Source organism: Ischnura elegans, chromosome 5 (assembly GCF_921293095.1).
Source record: "Ischnura elegans chromosome 5, ioIscEleg1.1, whole genome shotgun sequence".
Taxonomy (NCBI): domain Eukaryota; kingdom Metazoa; phylum Arthropoda; class Insecta; order Odonata; family Coenagrionidae; genus Ischnura; species Ischnura elegans.
The window spans coordinates 25,456,681-25,483,186 of NC_060250.1; the positions used below are offsets into that span (position 1 = coordinate 25,456,681).

General features: G+C 35.4%; 1 protein-coding gene across 5 annotated transcripts in view; it reads right to left on the minus strand.

Annotated features, from left to right (window-relative positions):
- The window catches only part of LOC124158600 (GATOR complex protein Iml1), a 102,746-nt gene that overhangs the window by 51,620 nt on the left and 24,620 nt on the right, over positions 1–26,506 (minus strand). For 3 of the 5 annotated variants that reach the window (XM_046533766.1, XM_046533765.1, XM_046533761.1), the window contains exons 14-16: positions 21,021–21,086; positions 16,038–16,223; positions 6,274–6,291 (exon numbers count right to left, since the gene is read on the minus strand). In XM_046533766.1, the coding sequence (XP_046389722.1) occupies positions 6,274–6,291; positions 16,038–16,223; positions 21,021–21,086 (270 nt within the window). The remainder of the gene's footprint in view (positions 1–6,273; positions 6,292–16,037; positions 16,224–21,020; positions 21,087–26,506) is intronic. The other 2 variants (XM_046533764.1, XM_046533763.1) reach the window with 2 other exon arrangements.

Sequence of the window (26,506 nt, forward strand, 5' to 3'; positions counted from 1 at the left end):
GTTTTCCGGTGTCTTGAATATTTCGATAGCCTCCTTTATTAGCCTGGGATAATATCTATTTTACTACATAGGAGAGACGTGTAGATCAATGAAAGTGCGCATCCAGGAACACAGAAGAGCCACAAGAAATAAGCAATTTCAGCTCTCCGCCATTGCGGAGCATGCATGGAGCGAACCCGGACACCAGATATTGTTTGACGAAGCATCAATTGTTGCAAAAGAAAATAGATATTATCCCAGGCTAATAAAGGAGGCTATCGAAATATTCAAGACACCGGAAAACATGAATAGAGAAGACGGCTACCCTCTCCACAGCTCGTGGAAGAGGGTCATACGAGAGAAAAGAAGGTGGACCAATCAGCATCCAGCATGAAAAATTGGCGCCAAAAATGAACTATATAAGTCACCAAAAATTGAATCCCGACATCGACCTGAAGACGCCGGTTGGAATACGGGCGAAACTGTCGTCACAAAGAAAATCCACGCGGTGAAACCCAGGAACATGGAGACATCATGTTCAGGTAATAATTGAAGCTTAAGGAGCAATAACAAGAACCTGAATTTTGCTTAATATCCACTTTAAGTAATCCCCAACATAAACCTATCAATATTATATGAAAACAACAGAGATTTAGCATGTAATTTAAAGGCAGTTAAGAAGGGTTAATATCAGCCAATAAGAAAAAAATCACCACAGAGAGCACGATGTTCAGTTGAGTTATTGGGTCACTTATGATCATCACAAATACGGTTTAGAAAGCTAACATCAAAATGCATGTCAAATTTTAAACAGTGGTAACAAGATCAACATTATATATTAAGGAACTTAAAGGAAACTGACAATTTTTTCAGCAACTAGTACCATCATTTAGACCTTTGATAGACATTTTTTTAGTAATTATTGCTAGTTAAATGTAGACTGAGCTAAAAATTTAAGATTATTAGCATTAATAAGCACATGCCACAAAGCACACAGAAAAATAACACTTGACATAACAATGTGAACTAAAATGGATTGTTTTAATTACACATGGCATAATTTAAAATATAACATTAGATAGAAATTCATTTAAAACAAAATTAGGACTTTGATTATAAAGTAATCCACTGACGTGAACATGAAGCTTCGACTATAAAGGCATTTCAAAAAATAAATTTACAGCTACCAAAGTGTCAAGGATTATATGAAAATTAAAAGTAAATCCATTATACTACTTAAGAGTGCATAATCATCAAAAATACAGTATCCTCTAATTAGTGCAGAAACTAAAGCCAGTGGCCTACCTACGGCCAAAGCAGTTAAATTTGACTGAGGCCTTGTCAGTCTCTTATCACTAATATCCTAAGTATCTTTAAATTTGTTTGAGGTATTTACTTGGGATAAATCAAGATATAATTTAATGAGTCAAAAACTGAAGCATAGGTAATTTGCCAATGTGTAAAACTTTAAAATAAATGTGATGCAATCATTGCAATTAAATTGGGGAAATACATACTAGCAGCTCTTTTACGAGTTTCATGCCTTCAATAAAATGACTCGCTTTCACCACAAAAATAATGATTTAATAGTTGGTGTAGGACAAATAAAATAGATAATATGAAGATAGTTGATTGACTATAAATAGTAATATCATATGTGTATGCAAATTACTCTTTTGCTGACAGAAATAAATATATTTAATTCCAAATTGGAATTTAATATTTACGAGCATATCTTTGGAGATAATTGGCAAAAATATTCCACGGTAAATTATTTTAGCCTAAATCCATGGCTGGCTAGCAAGTAAAGAGGTAAAATGGCTTGATCAGGAGGAGAAAGGGGTATGAAAAGGAACGAAATGAATCTCTCAGAGTTGCTGACTTTACAAAGCTGCCTGTTATGACAAGTACAGACATGAATTCAAAATTATAAAAGTAATCTGTTCTCTCCACTAAACTAGGCACTGCTCGTAAGAAACATATGGATCACTGAATCATCAATCAAAGCTCCACTCATGGGTGCATGAATAAACAATTTCAGGGGAGTTTTTGCTATTGACTCAGAAAACCTGGCACTAACATCCAGTACAGGTTAGCCATAAGTAATAGAAATATAAATGTCATGCATTCAAAAAAGTACAAATGTTCAAACTATAAACAATACTATATAATAAAGTTGAGAAACCTAAAACATTGAAATACATACATACACCCATGTCTCGTATAGCGCAAGGGATGCGTTCCTTGGGGTCTTTGCGCTATACGAATTTGCGTTATACGAGAGCGTTTTAACATAGGGAAGATAGGGATGCGTTCCTGGTAGCATAGGTCTTTGGTATTGAATTTCCTCTAAAACATCTATATTCCCATAAAAAGCCTTAGAAAACATTATTTCTATAAATATTTATAGTTTAAAACATCTTTAAAGATAGTATTCACGCATTCAAAGACTTTTATTCACGTTAAAAAAATTCTTACGTGCTTTCGAAATTCCATCCTGTCGTGCGGGTGGGCTAACATCTGCTATCTCAGGGGATCGTAATGCGTTGCCGGCAGTTGACGATTTTTCAAACTAGTCTAAAAACAACTGTTGTGTCACCCAGGCCCTTTTGCCGCTCATCGAAATGACAGGAAAATGCTACTTTAAATGCCATTTCATAGCTAGCGGAGTTTATGAATGATAAATCATTTTAATTTGAAGTCCTCCGAGTCATTAGCAGCTACGTGAAACAGTCTTTAAATGCCTTGAAACCTGACCCAGGTTTTCCTTCCCTGAAAATGAATGAACGAGAATGTATTCTGAGTTCAGCATTCTTTCGGGCTGCATCCGCGTCCGTTGTCGAAGAACCACAACAGTTTCGCCAGCTCTCCTGCCAGCGTCCTCAGGTGAAGGAACGTCCTCACCTGAGGACGCTGGCAGGAGAGCTGGCGAAACTGTTGTGGTTCTTCGACAACGGACGCGGATGCAGCCCGAAAGAATGCTGAACTCAAGTAATCACCGCGGAAACCTGCGTACGAAGAATGTATTCTTTTCCAAAAAATATCGTCTCGTCAACACTAAATCTAGTTGAGGGGGAAAGGAGCCACTTTCAATAACAGCTTCAACAGAAAATGTTGTGGTGGCTGCGCTATCAACACTTGCAGATTCACCTGATATCGCCGCACTGAAAATACCTGCTTGCCGTTTAAATTCTGGAACCAACCGCTTTCACTAAATGTCTCGGAGCGATTACCACTCTCGTCTTTTTGTACTGATTCACCATGAACTTTCCGTATGTGTAGACCGCTTGGTTGAAGTTGGTGCGGCTGAGGTCACTGATACTTTAGCTTCGTCTTTATTCAGAATAAGGCATCGTGAGTTTAAACTTCCACGCAATATCGCTTTGACGCTCTCCATTTTCAAAGCAATTGACCTATCTCAAGTCCTCTTCTAGGTTTATGGTTTTTCTTGATAAATTCTTGATTTTTCTACACGCATTCCTATTTTTTGCCATATTCTCTTGGTTTTTACTCTGTATGGCTCTATATAAATCACCTTCTTCTGCTGAACTGTATTCCTGAGACGCAGAAGGCCTATGACTGCGGGGAGGGAACGAAGCCATTGTGTTTGAGACTCTATAGCGGACCCTTTTATGTGTTGATGCTATACATGCGCAACTCGGCCACCGCTCCATTTCTCCCCCGTGAATACCGATGACCTTGAAGGCTTTAGCGCAGACCCTCTACCTGGAAGTCAATCGCCCGGTAACCTACGACGGCAAAAATACGTCTCAAACCGTATTGCTGAAAAAAAAACTCATTTCCACTAGCCCCACGCTTAATTAACGATCTAAATTATTTATTATCATTCTGTTAAGGAGACGAGATAAATCTTCGGTAGGCCGGCTATCTGGACCCAATGACGAGTAATACTTTTGGCAATTGCACAGCAATGAATTTCGATTAATATATAAACAAAAAAGAAGATTTGAGGCAAGAAATAATATTAATATGAGTAAATTGATAGAAATTACGTGTGTACTTAGCGCAAGTTCACGTTTTATCACGAGAGCGTTTAAAATTTTTGATTAGGCTACACTGCGTTGCAATGTTTCCCCGAGGAACGAATTTGCGCTATATCGAAATTGCGCTAATCGAAATTGCGCTATACGAGACATGGGTGTAGTTAGATAAAGTCATTGAAGAAAATTCTAAATACATCAAATAATTTGGAGTGAAATTCATACAATAAAACTGGGCCAGCTTGAATAGTAAAATGACATATTAATCCCTCACTTTTATACTAAAAATTGAGTGAGTCAAAAAGTATGAAATTGCGATGCTGAAAATGAAGGCAAAAATCAATAGAATCAATTGTACCAAGTAATGCCATACCTTCAAGAAAAAATCAATGAATGCCATTAGAAAATGATACTAGTAACAACAAAAAAATGCATTGCAAGAATTCATTAAATAACTAATCATGTAAAAAATTGAATAAATACATGAAAAAGCATTCCCAGTTCGGCATGATAGCTATAACAATTACATAAGGGGTCCTTCAAAAATGCAGATAATGATATTATTTTTATTATAACTCCATTTATCACTAACTACACCAGGGATATTAATATAAGTCATGAGAAATGGATTTTTAAACACTATTAAAAACTTTTTGTACACTGGTGACTCACTTGACAGAAATACCTTGCCGTAGAGATAGATTACTAACCAAAATATGATACCAAAAATTACATGTCTGAGGAAAATGTGTTCAAAGTACATATGAACATAGTGGGACTCAAATACAACCCTTACATCTGAGAAACGACAGTCATAGATTATCATGAACTGACATATGTAAATATAGTTAGTAAGTAGAAAGATTGCTATGACCCCTCCATTGATAGCAGTCGGAAGAATGTTATTCATGAATTAAGGGAGTGATCTTACAAGAAAAAAAGAAGCAGTGAACTTGGAACTCGAGCTTAAGACTTCTAATAGGATATTTCTCCAAAAGATTACATAGATAATTTAGTTAATTCATGAAATCTTACTCAGCTCAAGTATGGAAAATTACTAACCCATGAGTCCAAAATAATTTGAAGCATTGCATCATCATGTACCAAGTTATCAGCCTGTAAAAGCTTATCAAATTCTTATTTTAAGCCATAGAATGCATCAATAAGGGTGATTCAACAATTATTTGAATACATTTTTGAGCTGAGACTGAAGCAAGCACTCAACAAGATTGCCAAATACATTAGCAAATTTGGATTTGAAAATTGATGAAATATTTTGACTTTAGAAAGAACTTGGCACTTGAAAAGGTCTATGGAGATTTTAAGAAATTTATATATCTTCAAGCTGGCCCTGAACAAAAATTCCCACAGTGGGTCTAAAGAAGGAGAGAGTACCTCATAATGGAAGCGAAATACAAATGCAGGAATAACAAGGTGGCCACCTCTTTCCTCATTGCAGTTGCATTTTATTTTCCTACAAAATCAATAGTCATAAATAAGAATTGATTTCAAACAATTTGCTCTTGAGCTAACAAGTTTCCTAAACAAGAATTTCGATAATGCAAATTGCATAGTTCATTTTTAGTCTGAATTTTGTTTAGAGAAACATAGCAAAGTAACAGCAAGATTACACACCATGTCATCACAATCAAAAGCAAACAATATTTTGTAAAAGACTAAAACACAGCTAAAAGACATTAATGTGATATTTATGATGTAAAATTCAATTCATATATGCAGAAAATTTGGAATATTTAAGCAAGAAAAAATTACGACAATAGCACAAAATTTTTCTAAAAATAAGAGTAAATGAAGAAACCATTAAAAAATTTAGTATCATGTTTACTTTCGCACTAAAAATAAGAAGAGGTTCAAAATTATGGGAAATTCAACTTTAATATGCCAAACTATTGCATCCATGGTGAACTAAAATTTGGAGGAAAACTTCTCTGCATACAGCCACTCACTAATAAATTTCAAGCCTAAGTTTACAAACATTCCGACGCATTCCTGACATTATCAGGCAAAAGACTCACGATTAAGGAATTCACTGCTGAGTGGAAACTGTCACACTGTTTCACACATTTTAGGCATTCTAATGCTTTAATTCTAGCCTAAGTGGCCACCCTGTATTATGTATTCCAAAGAGCCAATGAAAGAAAAAGAAAGAGAGAGGGAAACAGAGGAGAGCAAGAGAGTGCAACTACAGTGAATCTCTACAACCCCAGTGCTTATATACAGACACATAAGCAACTAAGCAAGGTGCGCAGATGGGAAATAGAATGGGTCAAACCTATAATAACTTTGCCGACTGATTGATGGGATCCATGAGACATGAAAAATAAAAAAAGAACATCAATGTTACACAAAGTAGATTTCATAACAACAGCCATTCTCAAAACATCAGTAGGGCTCAACCTAAAACAAAGAGGGAACATTCCAACTGACATTTTGAGAGACTTATTTAGATTTGTTATTACACACACATAGATGCAAACTTAGCATATTTGAACATCATGTTCAAAGCACACACAGCCAAAATTTCAAGAAGGAATGCACAGTTTATGTAAAAATAGCTTATCCCTATTTTTGTCCACTCTGTAGCAAGCATTCATATGAATGCTATACAATTTTATATAACTAATACATATTTATATAACTATCAATTAACATTAACAATTAAAAGTAACATGGTTCTGAAACCACTGAGCTCACTTAAACCTTGGAGCAGTGAGTTTTCTTTATTTTTATTCATATTCATCGCCCCGAAAACAGCTCATTTAAGGCCTTTAACATCGGAGGAAATAACATGAAACAATGACTATCACACACAACCATTCCCTGGGCAGGGGCAACCTACCCAGGCAAGACTCGAACCTGCGACCTTCAGTTTGGCAGGCAAGGACTTAACCCCCCCCCCCCCCACCACCGAGGCCGGCGATTCTCATACTCTTTGATCTTCCATGGTGAGTTTTTTTCCAAAAATATACACAACTGAATACTTTACAATGGTTTCTCAAGTCCCCTTCGATTGGCCAGGCAGCTGAGAATTCAGTCATCCTCATCACCTCTAAATCAGGAAGGCAAAAATAAGACAGGGACAGGGAGAGATAACCAGCAAGGAATTGCCACTTCCATGACTTGTAAACTGGAATTAAGAATGAGTCTATTCCAAATGTTGGTTCTCGATTCCACCAATTCTCTGGATAGGGCTTGAACATCGATTGCATAAAGTTCATTCCGATTCCATTGATTCCAGGAAAATTTGTTGAACATTTTTGAACCTATACACACTACTAGTAACTCAATTATGAGGCATTTCATTCAAAATTTAAGAATTTTAGGTTTCGCATAAATTTTAGATAATTTATTTTGGGTGTAGGCTATCACTTTGTACTTAATTCAATAAGCTGAGGATACATTAATACTATTTTGATAAGTTTAATAAATATACTTTTTGGGCCTTTAACTTTTCTTTCGTTATCATATTCCAGCCAATTGCTGAGTTATAATGACAGCAATGCTACAATCTAACACAATATTCCACCCATTAGTAGGAATAAGAATCATTGAAATTGATGATTGGGAATTAATTTGAAAGACTCAGAATCAGAATAAAAAAGAGGAATCGACTCATCTCTAAAGTTGGAATGGTTCCAAAAGTTGAGTAGGCAACAAGGCAAGAAGAGCAGAGTATTTATTCCCATTATTTTGACACTAAAGGTTAGCTACAACTGTTGCTAGCTAGCATTAAGAAGATAATATGCACAACATCCATAGCGAGATTCACTAATTTCATTGCTAACAAGAGTTGGCAGGTTCTAATAATAATTAAAATAAATGCTCAGGTCTACACACCAAAGAAGTCAGAGCAAGACTGAAGCCTAAAAATAATGATATTTGACTTTGCTCAAGTCCAAGGGCGCTAGTCAGAGCAGAAATTGTGGATCTTAACCTTGAAAGCTTGAAACCATCTTTGCTAGACTCAAACAGCACAAAAATTGAAAATGTGATTGTTCACTAAGACCTGAAATTGAAATTCATCAAAAGAATAGGGAAGATAGAAGACATAGATAACTAACGGAGAAAAAATTCTTCCCAATTCAGCCATTATCTAATAAATTTTAAATTCAAAAACATGGAAATTACAGCCCATTTTTCTTGAGTGGTGAGTATATCAGATCTGGAGCAATTCCATGTTCAGGGAATGCCTTTCATTTAGGGAAGGAATCAATGAGAAGAGTGTTAACAACAATGAATCACGAGGGGTTGATGCATAAAGCCAAAGAGCAGCAGAGAATTGGCAACACACTCAGAATGATCTAGTGATGTAATCACAATAAACAATAAAATAAAATTGGTGAACGAGGCCAATGTAAAGCAAATGCTAATCAGAGCAAACATGATAGGTAAACATTAACAAAATCATAGAGTCAGCAAGAATGAAACTAGGGCTGCACTAATCATGGGAACAGGCATACAACATAGAGGATGCTGGATATGGTGCATCATTTCCAGCATGCAATCTGTGAATCAGACAGGACTTGACATTGCACAAGTCCATGGATACTCGCTGGTATACTCCCACTCGTGCAAATGATGTGCAATTCACACTTGAACTTCCAGTAGGAGGAATTCCTCATCTCCACTCCTATTGGTGACTTTAAGGACATGTATATCCAGGCCAGGATCCTCCTCCCCCAGTTCCTAACATCTCAGCCACCAGGCCATTGGAAATAGACTTGAGCATTATAGAAAAAGCAGGGGCACCTTTCAGAGAAGCTAAATTATGAATATGGAGTCCCTGAGTCTCCAATATTTTCAGCCACAAATGATGCAAGGCTTCTTGATGGGCATTGGTGAATATATTCGAAAAAATATTTCAATACATTCTGTTCCGGACTAAAGCTACGATAAAAGTACAAGTACATCTGTAATCTGCATGACCAAGGAGTATGAGATATAAATACATGTGAATTAGGGATGGGTCGAATAGTATATTTCTCCAATTCGAATATCGAATTCGAATATCAAATCATTGCCCGAATATTCGAATACCTCGAATTTCGAATACCTCGAATACTAAACGATGAATGTGAAAATGTTTGACTAGGTGGCCTATGCAGCAGGAAACCCAAGATTTTGGCGAGTAATTGTAATTGCCTTTAAAAGATTCAAACAGGAATTTGGCTGATTAATGGAATATTTTTATTTTATGTTAACAATAGGGTAGTTTCCTTCATTAAAGAAAGCGAAAGGCATTGATTGTGATTTGTTACCCACCATTGGTGTATTCATAATATACTAATTATTTGGTTCTAGAAATGCCGTTTTAGACCAATGGCAATAGCCAATTTTATCCTCATTTGAAAAAGGCCAGATTGGCGCCCATGCACTGCCACTCCACGTGACGTCACAGGGACCTAGTTTCTATACGAGAGGATAGGAGTTTTACATCGTCTGAGATTACCAATGCATGCATGAGGCACAAAGCTCAGGGAAACATGTCTTAATAATCACTTATTAAAACTGGCTAAGGTCGGAAAGTTTTCTTCGCTTGATAAGGTATTAATAATCCTTATTTTAGCCAAGCGCTACCAGCTAGCATGGTACTCGGCTACTTGCTAGCATCCTGGGTCGTATTAGCGCTCAGAGCCTCGCCCCAAGGTCACCTCACTCGCGGCAGCGGGAAGCAGAACGACGTCACGCAGAGTTTTTCCCGGCATTCATACTTACCCGTCGCGTTTTCGCGCGCTTGAAAATGTTCACTTTTCATTTAATCGCGAAAAATAGATATCGTCATTTAATAGTCTAAAAGCGTGAAATACGTACTCCAGGAGTATTAATATTTCGATTTAGGCAATAAAAAAATATTAGGAAAGCACCCTATTTGAGCATTACGCCAAAATGCTAAGCCTCCGTCGTATTTCTTCGTCTTTCCGGCATTTATTTTCCTGCGTAAAATGCTTAAATAAAGTCAGAAATATGTCGTGTTTGGTCTTATTCTTTCTTAAATTACGCGCATATTACTAATATTTCAATCCAATAAAAGTGTAATATCAATTGCCGAAAGTCATTGTTAGACAACTTTTGGGCTAGTAGATGGCTCATGCAGCAGTTGACCTCCAGAAATGGGGAACTTCGAAGCAGGTAAGCAGAAAAAGGCCAGTGGGTGAGTAGAGGGGGGGGGCGTTTTATTGTTCTCGTGTAACTTGATATTTTTTTCGAAGCTGAGGTCTTCGTAATACGATCCCTGCGCGAGCCGGGACCTTTTGTTTGATTTAGGAGAAGAGGAAATCGTCGGAGGGGGTGGGGCGAACGCTGAATGGAGGGGGATAGCGGATCGTGGGAAATGCGCCAATGTCACTATCCCACGGCACTGAGTTTCTCACTATGGTGGTTTCATCGCCTGAGGAAGATTCAAAATAAGTGCCAGTCGTTATTAGCCACAAAGGACACATGGCAAACACCTCATCTTATTTTTATCAAAGGATGAATGCGGGAAAATGGTCAGTGGGGGAGAAAGAGTGAAGGGTGAAATGCGATTCTATTATTTTCCGGTAACTTCATATTTTTTCGAAGCTAAGGTCTTCGTAATACGATCCCTGCACAAGCTGGGACCTTATGTTTGATTTCGGAGAAGAGGAAATCGTCTGATTGGGTGGGGTGAATGCTGAATGGAGGGAATATCAGATCGTGGGAAATGCGCTAATGTCACTATCCCACGGCACTGAGGTTCTCCTGATGGGGGACACCTGGGATTTTCGGATTTTTTTCACCCGATCAATTTCGGTTCCCCACGTCGAACTCTTTTCACCGCTCTAACCCGCGAATTTGATGTAGTTCGTCAGCTTGCCTAAAACGGCGCTGCATGCACTAAACGACTAGAGTTCTCCGAATTTTTCCGAGTCAACTACCAACGACGTGCGAGCGACAGTGTATGACGCGAAATTCAAAGTATTCGAGGTATTCGAGACGGCACCTTTGGCATAACTATTCGAGATCTCGAATATCGAATACTTTCTAGTATTCGAGGTATTCGAGTATTCGCGGATACTATTCGCACATCCCTAATGTGAACACTCCTGACCAAAATTTTTCACATATCTAATGTGGTAAATGATCACAAGTATGATTTTAAAATTAACATTTGTAACCACATTCAATATCTAAAGGCCTTGGAATCATGCAAATCACTAAAACTATCATTCCACATAACCAGATTCCATCACAGCATTAATTTAAGCCCAATAAAAAACTCAGCAGCAAATAAGGCATTATTTATCAATAACTTAAGGACCACACACCCTGCTTTTGGATGGATGTGATGGAGCAAGAAATAAAAACTTACACCTGGTATCAGGTAATTTATGCAGTCAATCAAAACATTAACTAATATTGCACACACAAGGCATTGTGTGAAATTCAAAACCTGATATGATTAAAAGAAAATCACGTTAAGCAACAGATACCAAGCAGAAATTATCCATTTAAAGCTACTTTCATTAAATCATCAACATGACGAATGATCTGCCTGGAAATGGTCAGTTACTTATAATTCATTCTTGGGTACCCACTGGAGCTAACTCATTTTGTGTAATGTATCTCATGGGACACAAAATTGCAAGAATGTCAGCAGAAATAGATGAATGAAGAGCCACACATAAACTTGATTTCAAAAAAGTCTGGTAAGTGGCCTTAGAAAATACTAGCAAATTGCTTCTTTTGTTGAAAACTATGTAGATGTTTACCACAATTCTATGAGTACGCTACAAAAAGTTATAGAGAAGGCATTTGCTTGGATTCCAAAAATTTAGAAAAATGCATAATACTTATGACTATACAAAGGTGCAAAGCAACCTAAATTTCAATTTACATCAGAAGAATAACAGTTAAGAAACATGAGAATGCATGATGTCCCTATTCATGAGATGAAAACTCTTCGCCAAAAATCAGCCATTAAAAATTGCATAATCAAATTGCTGACCTCAATGACTTCTTAATGACCATTTAATGATGAAATAATTTGTATTGAATAGATCCTTAATGCTCAAATAATTGATTCACAGAAGCTTCTCTTTTGAAAGAAAGCATGACAAAATTTCTACAAATAATATATAACTTAACTTCCACCGAAAAAAAAAAGTCAAGAACTCATACGTTTCCTTTGTTAAATAAACAACATTCATCATGATAAAGCTGCATAGTATGTTAAGATATCCTATCAAGCCACCTGTACCCTGAAAATTTTCATTCTTATTGTCAAGGGTCCACTCCACACACAGTATGTTAATGGGTGCAAGGTCATTTTAAAGACAAAACAAAGGTTCCACCAAATTTAAGGAAAAATTTCACAGAAACCATGCACCAATATTCAAGAAATCCTTATTCCTTATAAACTCATTTAAATATTATAATTCTAATTGTAAAACAATTATATTCATTACTTGCTGACAATGGATGCCAAGTTTACGTGGACGTCCACCCCAATATCGCAGAAGACAACAATCAGCAGAAACAAACTCTTGATTCATTTTTGGAGATGCCTTCCATGGATAACCATAAATTAAGAAAATATTTTGAACCATCTTGAAACGTATATTTCATATTGAAAATATGCAATTGCTGCCATGGCCTTGCATGCAGTTGAATGCAGCCTGGGGGGAACTAGAGATTTTCGTTGCACTAAGGCATGAATGGTCACCACGACCAGCCATGGTCAAATGGGAGAGGAAGGGAGTAGATGGAAGTGAAAGCTGAGATAAAGGGGGTAGCCATTGCATGAGTCACAGCCAGGTGCTCATCTGGATAGACAGTTTGCTGGAGTATGTGGAGAAATGGGAATACAAGTACATACAATGACATTAAATGCCACAAAAAAGATGCACAGTTGGGTTAAGAAAACTCGCAGTGAGTCCAAGAGCGCAGTCTAAAATAACAGGCTATGAGCATAATCAAGGGGAATACAGGATTTTTTCTCAGGGGGAAGGGGAGAGGGCATGGATCTCAAAGGCAAACAGTCCTCTCATATTTGGGATCAAGAATAACGTACCACAGTCACTGTACGAAATACAATCTTCATCTTCATATTCCGTAACACAAAACAAAACAAAAGTAATGTTAATGGATAAAAATAAATGATTATGTAAATAATGGATAAATGATACTGATAAAAAGATACATAATGAGAAGTAAAGAAAACTTTGTAATTGCACATAAATATTTAATGTACGACCTAGGTATTGACATGGCACGTTATCATCTGGTACAAATGCATAGAAGACAGAGAGTAAATTGTCACACTCAAAATTATTTTAAAAATCAAAAACACAATGGTCTGAGATGGTTAAGGGGTGGAATTCCCGGGGCAGAGTTCTTTTTTGGCCAAACTCTGCCCCAGGGAATTCCACCCGTTAACCCTCTCAGACCATAATGTTTTTGATTTTTAAAATAATTTTGAGTGTGACAATTTACTCTCTGCCTTCTATGCATTTGTACCAGATGCAGCAGACGTGTCATGTCAAAACCTAAGTCATACATTAAATATTTATGTGCAATCACAAAGTTTTCTTTACTTTTCATTATGTTAAGTAGATTCTATAAAGTCACGCCCAAAACAACTACATAATTATTAAAAGGTACCATCGAAGTCAGTGTAAGTATTAAAAATCTTGCCTACTTCATAAGTGTCTTGGGGTGACATGTGCCTCTGTGCCCCCTTGTTTGTAAATACACATACTGAATTCTTAAAAAGTTGCGGAAAATGCACAGGTTATTCCTTAGGGTGGGATCTGGTGGCACTTCCCCATTGCCTTCATTTTCATAAAAGATACTGAACACTTCTTTCTTCATATTTATGGTGGGTCAACAGATGAGACTGACCATAATTTTCATCCAATGGGTGCTCCGAGCTCCCTATGCTCAAGAGCACTATTGCAACTGTCTGATTTTAAGCAATAATTTATGCTTTTACAATATTGCAAACATGCAGAAGCATTTATTTCAAGCTTCTACTATAATCTATTACTCCCAATAGTTGAAGTATTGCATTTTAGGTTGTGCTGACAGTGAAGGTCATTCTGCACCTCACTCTTTTAAAATTTCTACATAAGTTTTGTCAAAACAAATTAAACAAGATAAAATATAAAATCAGTGTCTCATAAAATTCCAATAAGATGTTTACGAGTGGATCAATAGACTCAGGGTTATCACTTGGTAGTGATTATCTAGGACACCTTACATTTGTTCAGCTAAATATACATCACAGATTGTTTTTATGAAGCAGCACACTTAGGGCCCCCATAACAGCATCCAAGGGTTTTAAGTCTACAAACCTTTATGGACTTCCACCTCATTGAAGCAATATCAATCCCTAATCTTGAGTGAGGATAAACTAATTCACTAAGAAGAACCATGGAAATTTAACAATTTAATACAAAATTATTTCTTCCAGCACTCAAATCTTATTCCTCTCCTTTCATATTATAGGAGAATTAAATTACCGCTATGAACTAAAAAGTATTAGAAATTTGGGAATGGCTAGTAAGAGTTTTGAGATGGTATTATTTATTAATTTACATTGTTAAATCATAGGTTCTGAGTATGAAAAATTATCATGTGGACATGTTTAATACATATATTTATAAATAAATAACAAAAGGAATAAAAACTAATTCCTATACAGTATGCTCTCGTTATCATAAAGCTCATAGGACTAAAGCATTGAAGGTTAACGTCAACAAACTTCATATGAAAGCTCATTTTCAGAAATGCTGAAAATACATTGTAATTCTTCTTTTTTAATGGAATATTTTGCTGCTGGTACACAATTTTTAATGCTTAAAAGATGTTATATAGTTATTATAATAAACTTAAACGATGTAAGTTTTATGGACAAGATTGAAAATCACTACAAAGGCATTTGCCATCAAATGGAAAAACCACCTTTCTGCATCATTCCTCACCCAAACAGTCGTAAATCCCTAAATTTTATGCTGAAGGACACTTGCTAAGACAGCAATTTTAACTGATTAGTTTAGTGCTACATAATCAAAAATATTTGACTGGCTATGAGAAATTACACATATCAGAGAAGATCTGATGCATGAGAAGAAGTAAATGCACAGAAATACCATTTAACATGGATTTTTTTTTATTTTACCATATGTTAAGATACCATGTGTTCGGGTCCATGATTTTATACCACACTAATAATAATTATGTTGTTAAAGTATTCACTCCAACAACAGTTTATTGAATAATTTTTTTGGGCAGAGCATCAATAAACCCATCATGTGCAATGCAGCAATATTTCTTTCTATAAGTGCCGAAAATAATTCATTGGCAGTTGTTGTAAAATCTATTGTAAAATAACAAGTGATTGTTTTCCAGGGAAAAAGGGAGGAAATTTAGAGGAAAAATTACCAATCAAATGCAGAGGAAACCAAGTCAAATACAAATAAATCATGACTTTGAATATCATGGGAATCAAAGTACCTAAGACTGTTCTAGAGGCACTCAATGGAGTAAAAGAAAATGCACTGGGTGGCTAGAAGTCATGTCACAGTCCTTCGATGCCAAAAGCAATGAAGATTTATTCAATCAGATACTAATGTAAAAGCTGCCAGAAAATATGGATGGGGATATTATACTAATTATGATGCAACTTCTGTGAGACGTACTACAATAAGCAAATCTAAAATTTACTTAGTACATATTAAGCATTTTGGAAAAGAGGGAAATACATATATGCAGTTGTTTTTTATGGACTAAACTCCACACAACATAGGGATGTGACCGACAACTAGTAAATATCTTTATTTTTAAAAATGTCCATTACTCTCTTTGTGCAGCTCACTAATTCTAGTAAGAATTTATGCTCACATTAAAGTATGTTGTACATACCTGGCATTGATAATTCATAGAAAAAAGTAGATTGTAGTTTTGAACTTTGTTTTCAACCCGACAATGTTGCACTATTGCCTACTCAAGGATAGGGAAATAGGTAGTTGAAATGTTCAGCTGACGCAAATAACTCTTGATCGATCATTCTCTTACCTGTAGTAAGAGCAGGGGTCCACTCCTGTTCCCCAGTTGCACCCCACAGGAGTGTCAGACTCTTATTAATTCCACCCGAGGGGGATTGCTGTTGAGCTGGTGGCATGGACACTGTGGGATGTGGAACCGACTTGGATACCCCTGGGGTAGTGATGTGCCCCCGGCTATTGCTCCTGTGTTTGTCAACTGGCAGGAGATAATAGGAATGATGCAATCAAAATTTTGTGTAAGAGCACACTTTTAACACGTTGTGTGCCGGGGTATTTAAATTCCTAAGAACGCCAATTCTGGAAATATGTGACTATTAGGGCGTAATGCCTTTGGTTTAATCATGGTTAAAAAGCTAATGTTTAGAATATAGCTTTACCCAACCAAACGTTATGATGTATCAATTCATTATGAATAACGAACAACAATTGAAAGCGTACTAACGAATACGTATTGTACGCTTTAAAATTGTTTAGGTTGACGCACCTAAATGACGAGAATCTTCGTCATCCGTCCGGAACGTTCAGGAAAAAAATGACGAGAATTCTAGCCATCCGTACGCAACATGTTAAAACAACAATGCCAAGGAAGAATTGAGCAAAAGAGACCTCCTCTGCAATTTTAAAATAATAAAAAAAGAGTGTAGCATGCACTGTTTTATAGAAAATTCAATTTTATTGGGTGCCCAATTCACAAAGATGATCTGCAACAAAAAAGAAAGCCTGAGCACACAAAATGATGCAAAAATTTCCTAAATCCTTGATCAGTTGTCTATAATCATCTCGCTGACTCACAGTGAGGTTGCATCAATTATACTGATACAAAACCAGGGGCAGTTCTTTCAAATAATGTAGCAGCCCTAAATGATCACTCTAAATAAAACTGAAAACAATTCAAAATGAGAATAAAGATTAGATTTTTTGAGATACTGAGATTGAAACATGAAGAATGTTTAGCCTGGTAGGAAAGGAAATCTCACGGAAATATAGATTCTGCGATTTAAGGAACCAACAACACCTCAGGCTATAAACTTGTTGCATTTGACATGCTCAGGCTCAAATATTTATTCCTCTGCCCAAAAAATCAGCATTTTCTTGCTTTATTGAAGTAACCATTGACTCTTTCACACAATTTTTATGTATTAGCGTACTTTGAATAAATTCACAACGTCAAACTTATACATACCTTTTTCATGAAATTACAGATAAAAGAATTATTGGCTGAATAATTTGTAGAAGATTGCTCAGCTCAGTGTCATCCATGATAAATTAATTAGAGTACATGCTCAATTATCAGGAGATTACAAGACCTACTACAGCTTTCTGAAATTATGATATTTCCTCGAGAAATGATCACTTTCCTTAGAACAAGCAATTTTTACTGACCATTCAATGACCTTCATGATATGTATATTTGGTGGGAACGAACAGCTTATAATTTGAAATAACCTCTGTCCTTTGAATTCATCTAACAAAAGGAGCATTCCACCTCAATTCAACAAACTTTTGTCCCTTTAGGTCTCAGATTAGGATTAAAATTTCTGCTTGGGTCTATATCCACCTCAAACTAAATACTCCAAGACCATTTTGCAAAAAAAAATATTCGTACATTTCAAAGGCATTTAATTTTTTGCATTTTTGCCAAAAAAAATAACCTGCCTTGAATCATATACTTTCTATTTCACCAGTAAATTGTCGTTAAGTCATGAATTATGGCATATTTTAAATTTTAAACTTTTTTCTTAATAAGTGAATGTGCAAAAATTCATCAAATGGCTTTTCGTATTATTGTTGTAATTTAAAATGTTTTCAAAACTGTTAATTATCTTTTCTCAAATACTCCATTTCAGAATTAGCCCTGACTTTTATATTATAATCTAAACACATTTACCTTACTCCTCCAGAAATAAAATTTGGTGGCAACTCATAAATGAATTTTCAGTAAATATTAAAAAAAACAATTTCTCCCATATGGTGTTCTGGATCCTCCATTACAAATTACTACACAACTCTGTGGATCTCGGCTCCAGATCATAGTTATATGACTTTGAGTCTCAATTATATACAGTCAATTTAAAAAAGCCAATAATATTTGTTATTTATATTACTCACTACATATTTGTTTTTGACGAACCTTATGCAAGAGCAACACTCAAGATTTTTATAATAAAAACAGCTAGTATGATATAATGTTCAAGTTTACTCTTGTCATAATGCTTAAGAGAGATATTATTTGTTTTGAAAATATAAGTTATTATTTGTACAAATAGTTTAAACACCATTTCAAAAAATCCCTGAGTATTTAGAATACCTACTTGTTTCATCTCTATCTATAATTCAATTTGTCCAAATGAGAATTTAATTTTTTACACCCATACAAATGCCGCTTCAGTCTTATTTTATTTTTTAAGTCAAATATTAATTATGAAATAGTCATATAAATATGTCTAGGTTATAAAATAAAAGTTTGGGCGAATTCTGAGATGGCTTATTTGAGAAAAGTCCATTATCAATTTTTTTTAACATTTAAATATGGCAATAATAGGAAATGCCAATAAATTAATGTTTTGCACACTCCCTGTCTTAAAAAAAGTGTAAAATTTAAAATAAGGCAACAAAGCCAATATCCATGGCTCTGCAGCAATTTAGTGAAGAAATACAGTAGAATATTGATAATCTGGAAATCTAAATAACGGAATTCCCTAGGCAATAGAAGGTTTTCCGGAGTTTTTCAAAATTACTACATATTTATTTAATACACTGAATTGTTGAGGCCTTTACTTTGTAGAATTCCATTATATGGTTGGAAGTAAATTATGTACTTTGCTTTTCTACAAAAATACACACTTTATTACAGACTAGTTTCGGTTACACTGTACCATTTTCAAGACTAGTGATACACATGGTACAGTGTAACCGAAACTAGTCGGCAATAAAGTGTGTGTTTTGTAGAAAAGCAAAGTAATTTCCTTCCAACCATATATTTATTTAAGTTACATTGCCAAAAATACGATTATGTGAGTGGTTAAAATGCCATCTCAGAGCTTGGTTGTATACACACCAATCCCGCAAGAACTAGTCAACTACTTAGTCAACCTAAATGTGGCAATTTTACACCTCAAAATTCACAGCATCAACATTCGATGTCTCTCCCTCAAACCTCACCGGACTTAACCTGGAGAAGAATTGACATCGGTGGAAATTTACTGTGTGCACACACCACACACCCTAAATTATAAAAAAATCTCTACGGGGAGATCTACAGTTTTATGAGAAATGTTTGGAACATTCTTGATGATAATTCTTGAATGATAATTCTTGAATGATAATTCTTCCTCTTCCTCCTTGAAAAACATTGCCTAATTTTTCATTTATTGAACTCCTACCACCATGAAGAGGAATTGTACTCTTCGTCTTTTTATCCACATACACTCATTTTGCATTAGTAAGAATCAAATTTTTTCACAAAAAATATTTCTTTAATTGCCGTTTTCCCAAGTGAAAACACTCTTTTCCAATGAGAAGTTCGTCTTTTTTGAAAATCCCCGAGTGAAATAGCCAGTTGCTTCAAGTGCAGGAGCCTTGCAGTAGTTTTTATGTTCGATATATCATATATATCAATACCTTTTCACAGGTAAAAACTTTTTTAACACTTCGTAATGGCCTGTGTTTGAAACGGGATTGAGATTAGCAGTTCCAAGAGAGGAGTGCAATACATTACACTTTCGAGTAGGTTTCGAGGTGGACAACCATTGCTGCAAAGCCAGCAGCTCGAAAGGAATCTCTCCAGGTGAGTCATGTGGACTAATATAAGATTGCTTATGAAGTTAATGCAAAGTTTTCCCAAAATACTCTCATTCTCTGAACTTGCAAGATTAGCAGCGACTACTACTATCAAATTTAGGAGGTAAAATTTACAATAGGCTATCATTTACAGTAACATATTGCAAGTGGGCTTTCCTTCCACTGGAGGTATTGTTAATTACTAATAAATTTTGCTAGAAGTCTTGAAAATTACATGGAATTTGCGACAGGTGCTAGTTAACTTAGTTATATAGCCAGAGACTAATTAGCAACAATAAAGTTTTTAGTCTTTCTATACTTAAAAAATAAATGTGTTAAGGGTATTAAATGTTTGGAATAAAACAAAAAATATAATCTTATATGTAAGCATATTAATGGAAATACTATCCAATTATAATATGTAACAGGTTATAACTATTTTTTTAATTTAGTTAATTATTTTACATTATTTTAAATTAAAGTTTTCTGCAATATATATTAGCAACTGAATTTTCTGCTGTGGAGTTCAAAATGTGTTAAGGCCTCAGAATCACTTGCATCTTGGATTCATACAAATATGGCATTAATGTGGCCCATATAGTAGCCACAAGCCATTCACACCCTTCAGGCTCTTACCTCCCATTCCTATCAACATTTAACAGAATCAAATAACTGGATTATCATTAAGTTTAACCCCATAGTGTCATTAAGAGTAGATATTCTTGTACCTACAATTTACTACTAGTGCTTAACATTTTTTTCACTTGCTTGATTACAATAACTCACAACAATTTTTTCAAATATGGACCCTTGAAGTCATATTCAACCAAGAGCCACATTTTTTAAACAATATATCCATTGCTTTAAAAAGAAACAGTACAACAATCAGTGAATAAACTACTCTACTCATGAAAGAGTTAGAAAACATCATTATAACAGTTGAGAATAAGAAATACATATGATGATATAGAAAGAATGAAAGAAACATATTTATTTGCTGATTTCACTCATTATATACCTAAAACTGCATGTAACTTCATCCAGAAAAAAACTTCAACAAAACTATTTAAGAAATCAATACATTGTCACCATGAAGGGAAAGTAAACCATTATCTGTAAAATAATTGCCCTTAAGTCAACTATCTATGCAATGATTAATTAATTCCATGCACTCCAACGATTTGCAAGATTAAGAAGAAAAGAAAAAGCTTACTGTTTCCAGGAGGCGGGTCAACAGCCATGGAGGATTTTGTTGATCCAGAAACAAGACTAGCAATATCTAGAATCAAACATGCATAACCACATGAAATAAACACAGGAGAGACAAAGAGCCAAAAACACTATGAAATTTCTGACAATTAGGATGACGGAACAGGAATGATTTGTGCACAAGACAGAGAGAGTTATCTATATTCTATATCTTCTTCCACACTTTCATTGGCTATGATAGTTTTATTTTTCATTTTTCTCTTGAAATCTACGACTAATAAGGAATATACCTCTATAATTTAACAACCTTTAGCATGATAAGGAAAACAAAGCAACCATAAATTATTCAAAGCAAAAATATTTTATTTAATACCACCACCAGGTCTACCAGTTTGCACTAATCAATCACGAGAGACCACAAACCAAAGTGCAATTGTGACTCTATTCTGTGCATAAAGTAAATCTGTGCTTTCCTTTAAGAGACAGTTAATAATTCATCCAAACATTTAAAAGAAAATTTACATGAGCTGAATGAAATGCTAAACAGTAAAAATCCATAAATGTCACAAATAAATCAATAAATAACAGCCATGAAGATAATTATTTGACTTATGGGTGGTTAAGATTTGTTCCTTCAAGCATTAAATTTATTTATCCCAGCAATATAAACAATAAACATGTAATGATTTTCACAAACATCATTTGTATAAGATAGGCAAAAAACTATAAAAAATAATATGAAATGAGGGACTAAGAATTATTTCCAAAACTCATAGAGATAGTTAATAACTAAGTACATAGTACTTAAAATTAGGATTATTTTTAAAGATCAATAACATAAGGAACCAAATATTTCTTTCTAATTAATATTTAAAATACTAAAAAAAAAGTGCTGAATTCCCCTTTTTTAATCCAAGAAAGTCTGGATTGACCACAATGAAGGCACATAAGAGGTATAAGACGAGAGATTGGAAGGAAAAGACAGAGACTTTGCTTCATAGGCTTGAGTATCCAGTGCAAAGGAACAAATGACCTCCAGAATGATGGGTGTCACAGTTTATGACAGACACAATCAGAAGTCTGCAAGAGTTGGATTTATCCTGAAAAAATAATATGGAAGAACAGAGAGGGGATCTTGCGAGTACAATTCAAGGATAATGTGTATACATCGACATCCAAACATGGAATACAAGAAATGTTCAACTAACTAGAAGAGGTGGATAGCACAACGTGAAAGAAAACCAGATAGTAATGGGGGATATGAATACCATGGTTGAAGACAGAAATAATAGGAAGACAGTACAAGGATTCAAGCTGTGAAAACAGAATTACAGAGAGGACAGATGGGAATTTCTGAGGTGACATGAATTTGGTAGTAGCAAACAGCCATATCTTGCGACACTGATAGGGAAAATACACATGACAGATCCATGAAAACAGAGCTAATACATACCAAAAAGACTATCTTTTGTACCATTCTGGGACACATACGTGCCAACTGAATTGAAGTTAGCAATAAGTAGTTCCTTCTTCTAGTGTCTTTTAAAGAATATTGAGGGAAAATGCATTCTTAGACTTAGATCACTGATGCAGTCTTAGAAAGTCACAGCCAATTAATACACCCAAATCTTCTGCATTCAGATCCTCTCGATTGATCTCAAGGCTAGGGAGAAAAATCATTAAAAAGAAGTTACGATGTAAGGCTGAGGTGAGAAGTTGATGGAAAATGAAAAAATTGCTGGCCTACATGGTGATGGAAGGAAGTCCTCACAAGTCAACCCAAAGGTTACATTTTAAGGTCTTTTCTACCTAAACTGTCATCGCCCAAAGAATGATAGGTTATGATTACCCATGACTAGTTATTGAGTCTTAGCCCTAGAAAAACAGCTCATTCACTTTCTTGGAATAAAAGTTTTAGCCACTCTTAACTGAGTTGCAATCGATAATAAAACATTAAAAAACATTTCACTTTTGTATTTCATTGCATTATGGGGGATAAAAATATGTTCTAAATCCAAAGGACAGCACTAAAAATTTTTAATTGACTTAAATCATACCACTGTATTAGCATGTATCCAGGACGAGGTTTTTCTCCCTCCCAAATCCTGCAGAAAAGATGGCTCATAATCTGATACAAAGTTCTCAACTTCTATTGCAGATTGCATAATCAAAATCATGCATACCCAAGTTTGGTGCCTGATAGCTTGGCAACGAAAAAACAAGGTTAAAAATAGCAGCACCATAATTTAAATTATTTCAAGTTCATGTTTTAACACTAGGAATACCGGACTTGACACCCCCCCTAGAACTACCGAATGGAGTCATTTTGACTCCTACCTTATTATTGTTTATTTTTGCTGTTTATGTCTGTTTTTATTGATAGATTGCATTAGTTTATCATTTTTGTTAATAATTGCAATATTTCGGACGTCGCGTCGTTTTAACAAAAAAATATATTTTTTTTTAAATGCGAAATTCGACAGTGTTGCTTTGAAATTCTTTTTTCTTACATGTTATTTTGTTTTAATAGAATTATAATGGAGGAATTGGATAAAACAGCAAACGTAGACTTTTCAACACATTTTATCATATTGTTTGAATGATCAAAAATATTACTTAGGCTACATGGTAGTTGGGAAGATAATTAAATAAAGCAAAAAAATGCAGTTGATACGCCACGCATTTGTCTAAGGTGCTTTAGAGTTCAAGCATTGTCGTTCATTTTCATTGCCCACACAAAGACTTTTGGCAGGTCTTACAATTCCCAACTGATAGATTATTTTTGCACTTTGGTTTTGCCTGGAAATACTTATTTTGCAGTAACCCGTCAGAAGAATCTGCGGCATTGGACACGCAACGCTTTTATCTACATCTAACATGAGGATCAGCCAACTCTGTAGCGAGCTTTTTCTAAAACGTCTTGCGCGAAATGTTTTAGGTAGTCTCATAGTACACTATCCATGAACACCTGCTAAGTCGGGAGTATTTTCCAACGAGTAGATAGGCTATCACTGAGTAGACGTTCTTGTGGTATATATGTGATTTCATCTCTTTTGGTTCTTCTATTCTCTTTTATTTACCTTTCCCACAATGCTAGTACCCTGGATTTTTTTGCTGTTCAGCGAGTTTGACTGAGGTAAAGTAATTATATACAGTAACATTTCGCCCTTTTTCAGAAATGGTTGCATTGGTTTCAGTACTGCTAAACGGCAATCTGCATGAAGTGAATTACCTTTTCCAACATAAGGGAAGGCATTTGCAAGATATTTGCTCTCCTTGTCATCAGGTAGCCAATATTCATGGCCGTATTTGTCCGGATTATAAGGAATGTACAGAGTGAAATATACCTAATTACACTGGGAAAAAGTAGTTCATCAACTATAATGTACGGACCAGGTTTGTAACAAGCAATGTAATTCTCTATGAATCTATCGTACAATATTGAAAAGAGGGAAAACTTGACAGTTTTGAGCCGCTGGAATCAATTAGATTTCTCATCAACTCTTAGACATTGCAAAATGTTAACAAACCTAGTCGTTCGTTGTAGAAAATGGTATTCCCCAGTCGTTTGACCAAATACTCTCAATAGAGTAATCATTTGTACCTGGTATTCCTCGGGCATAAAATATAGCTACACATGCAACTAGCTCCACATCGGAAAGTGTAAAATCTTCGTAATTTTGCCTGCGTGGTTCCACAATTGTACATCGCTTTATGTCAGTCAGCATAAACGAAACGATAAATAATCGTATATAATACCTTTTTTTGTAACTACCCATGAAAGGGAAAGTAAATGTAAATTACTGCTTATATTTCGCACGTGTTTTGTCTGAATCTTCAGACTCACTAGAAACGTTTTGAGGAATAAAATCCTCGACTTCGTCACAGCCGAAATGATCTTTTGTTTCGCGTTCCGATTCACCTTCCGGTATAGAATGCAACATAGATAGGACTTCTTCACGCTTTCGCCTACTTCTTCTAGCCATACTCCCAGTCAGGAAAAATGAAATCCTTGCTTCATAGGAGTTTTGCAGTCCACTCGAGAGTTCACTGGATTCACTAATGCAAAGGACAGCGCACGGTTTTCCTGTGCGGCACCCGGCAGCCAGCGCTGTCAGAGCCGAACGTGCTAGGACAGTAACTTTATTTCATTCTACTGATTTATTTTCCTGGTTCATCAGTGTATCAATTTTTCTGGGGAATCGGTATATCAGAGGTACTATTTCATATTTGAAAATCAACTTCCACGCAGTCAAGGCTGAAATAAAAGTGCTGCAGCGCAATGCACAGTATTAGCGGGCGGCGGCAAAGGTGGGCGGCGAGAAGGAAGGGGTAACGGAGGAGGGACAGACACAACGGATTCTAAACACATGGATTTGAAAATGCTATGAATTGCATATTCACCACTCTATCGCAAGGTAAAATAATATCAGGACATTCACATAGTTTGTAGATCCAAACACAGACCCGTAAAATAAGAAATGCTTTCAAAGTCTCGCAAATATGAGCCAAAAGGGAAATAATTGTGTATTTAAGCCTTTGATTGATTTATATTAATTATTATTGACATAAGAAGAGATAAAAACTTGTATAAATATCACTATTTGGTGAAAAGACAAGCAAAATACATTAGGGAGTCAAAATGACTCCCTTTGGTAGTTACAGGTAAATTTTGAAAAACGTGCACTATTTTATTTTCTAGAATTATTTTAATCGCACAGCCTTATTTTGTGTCGAAAATGAATAAAAGTCACGGAATTTCAGGCCGGAATTCGGAAAATTTTAGACAGGGCAGAGAAATTAAAATGGCGAGGAGTCAAAATGACTCCATCGGTAGTTCTAGTGTTAAAGAAAAAACATTTTTAGGCAGCAAGCAAAGATTTGGCCGGATTCAATCAGACGCCAGGATCACTTCTGTCATCTTTCCGAGTTCACCTACTTAACTGTGAGTTAGGCTTGTAAAAGCACCCTTTTTTCAATTGCCTCCTCTCCATCTCTTGTGGCTAGATAGTGATTTCATAAATGTTATTTCCATATTTTCATCTCATAACTTCAATTGACCATGAGTTTATATACTGGCCTGCCGTAATTTTTCTAGGTGATGAAATTTTTCAGAAAAGTGCTGATTAATCTCACTTCACAAGGATGTCATTGCTTTAAATTTCAGAATAGCAAATGGAAAATAAAAACTATCACTTAATACATTTTTAATCTTTCTAATGCTTCAGTGGCACACACTGGGAAATACAATGAAACTAGGGATTAGGATTAGTTGTAAAAGAAAATGATGCCTTGAATATGACTTTCAAGATAAATTTCAAAATTCAGGTGTATCGGTGAGCTTTCGCAAGTTTCACAAGTTCTTTGCAAGCAGAAATTCTTATTTTACGGAAACAAAAGAATCATCATGATTACAACGACATTGCTTTGAATTCTTCAAAATAGGTGGATTTAAAACTGAACATGACAGAAATAGACTTTGGTTACCAA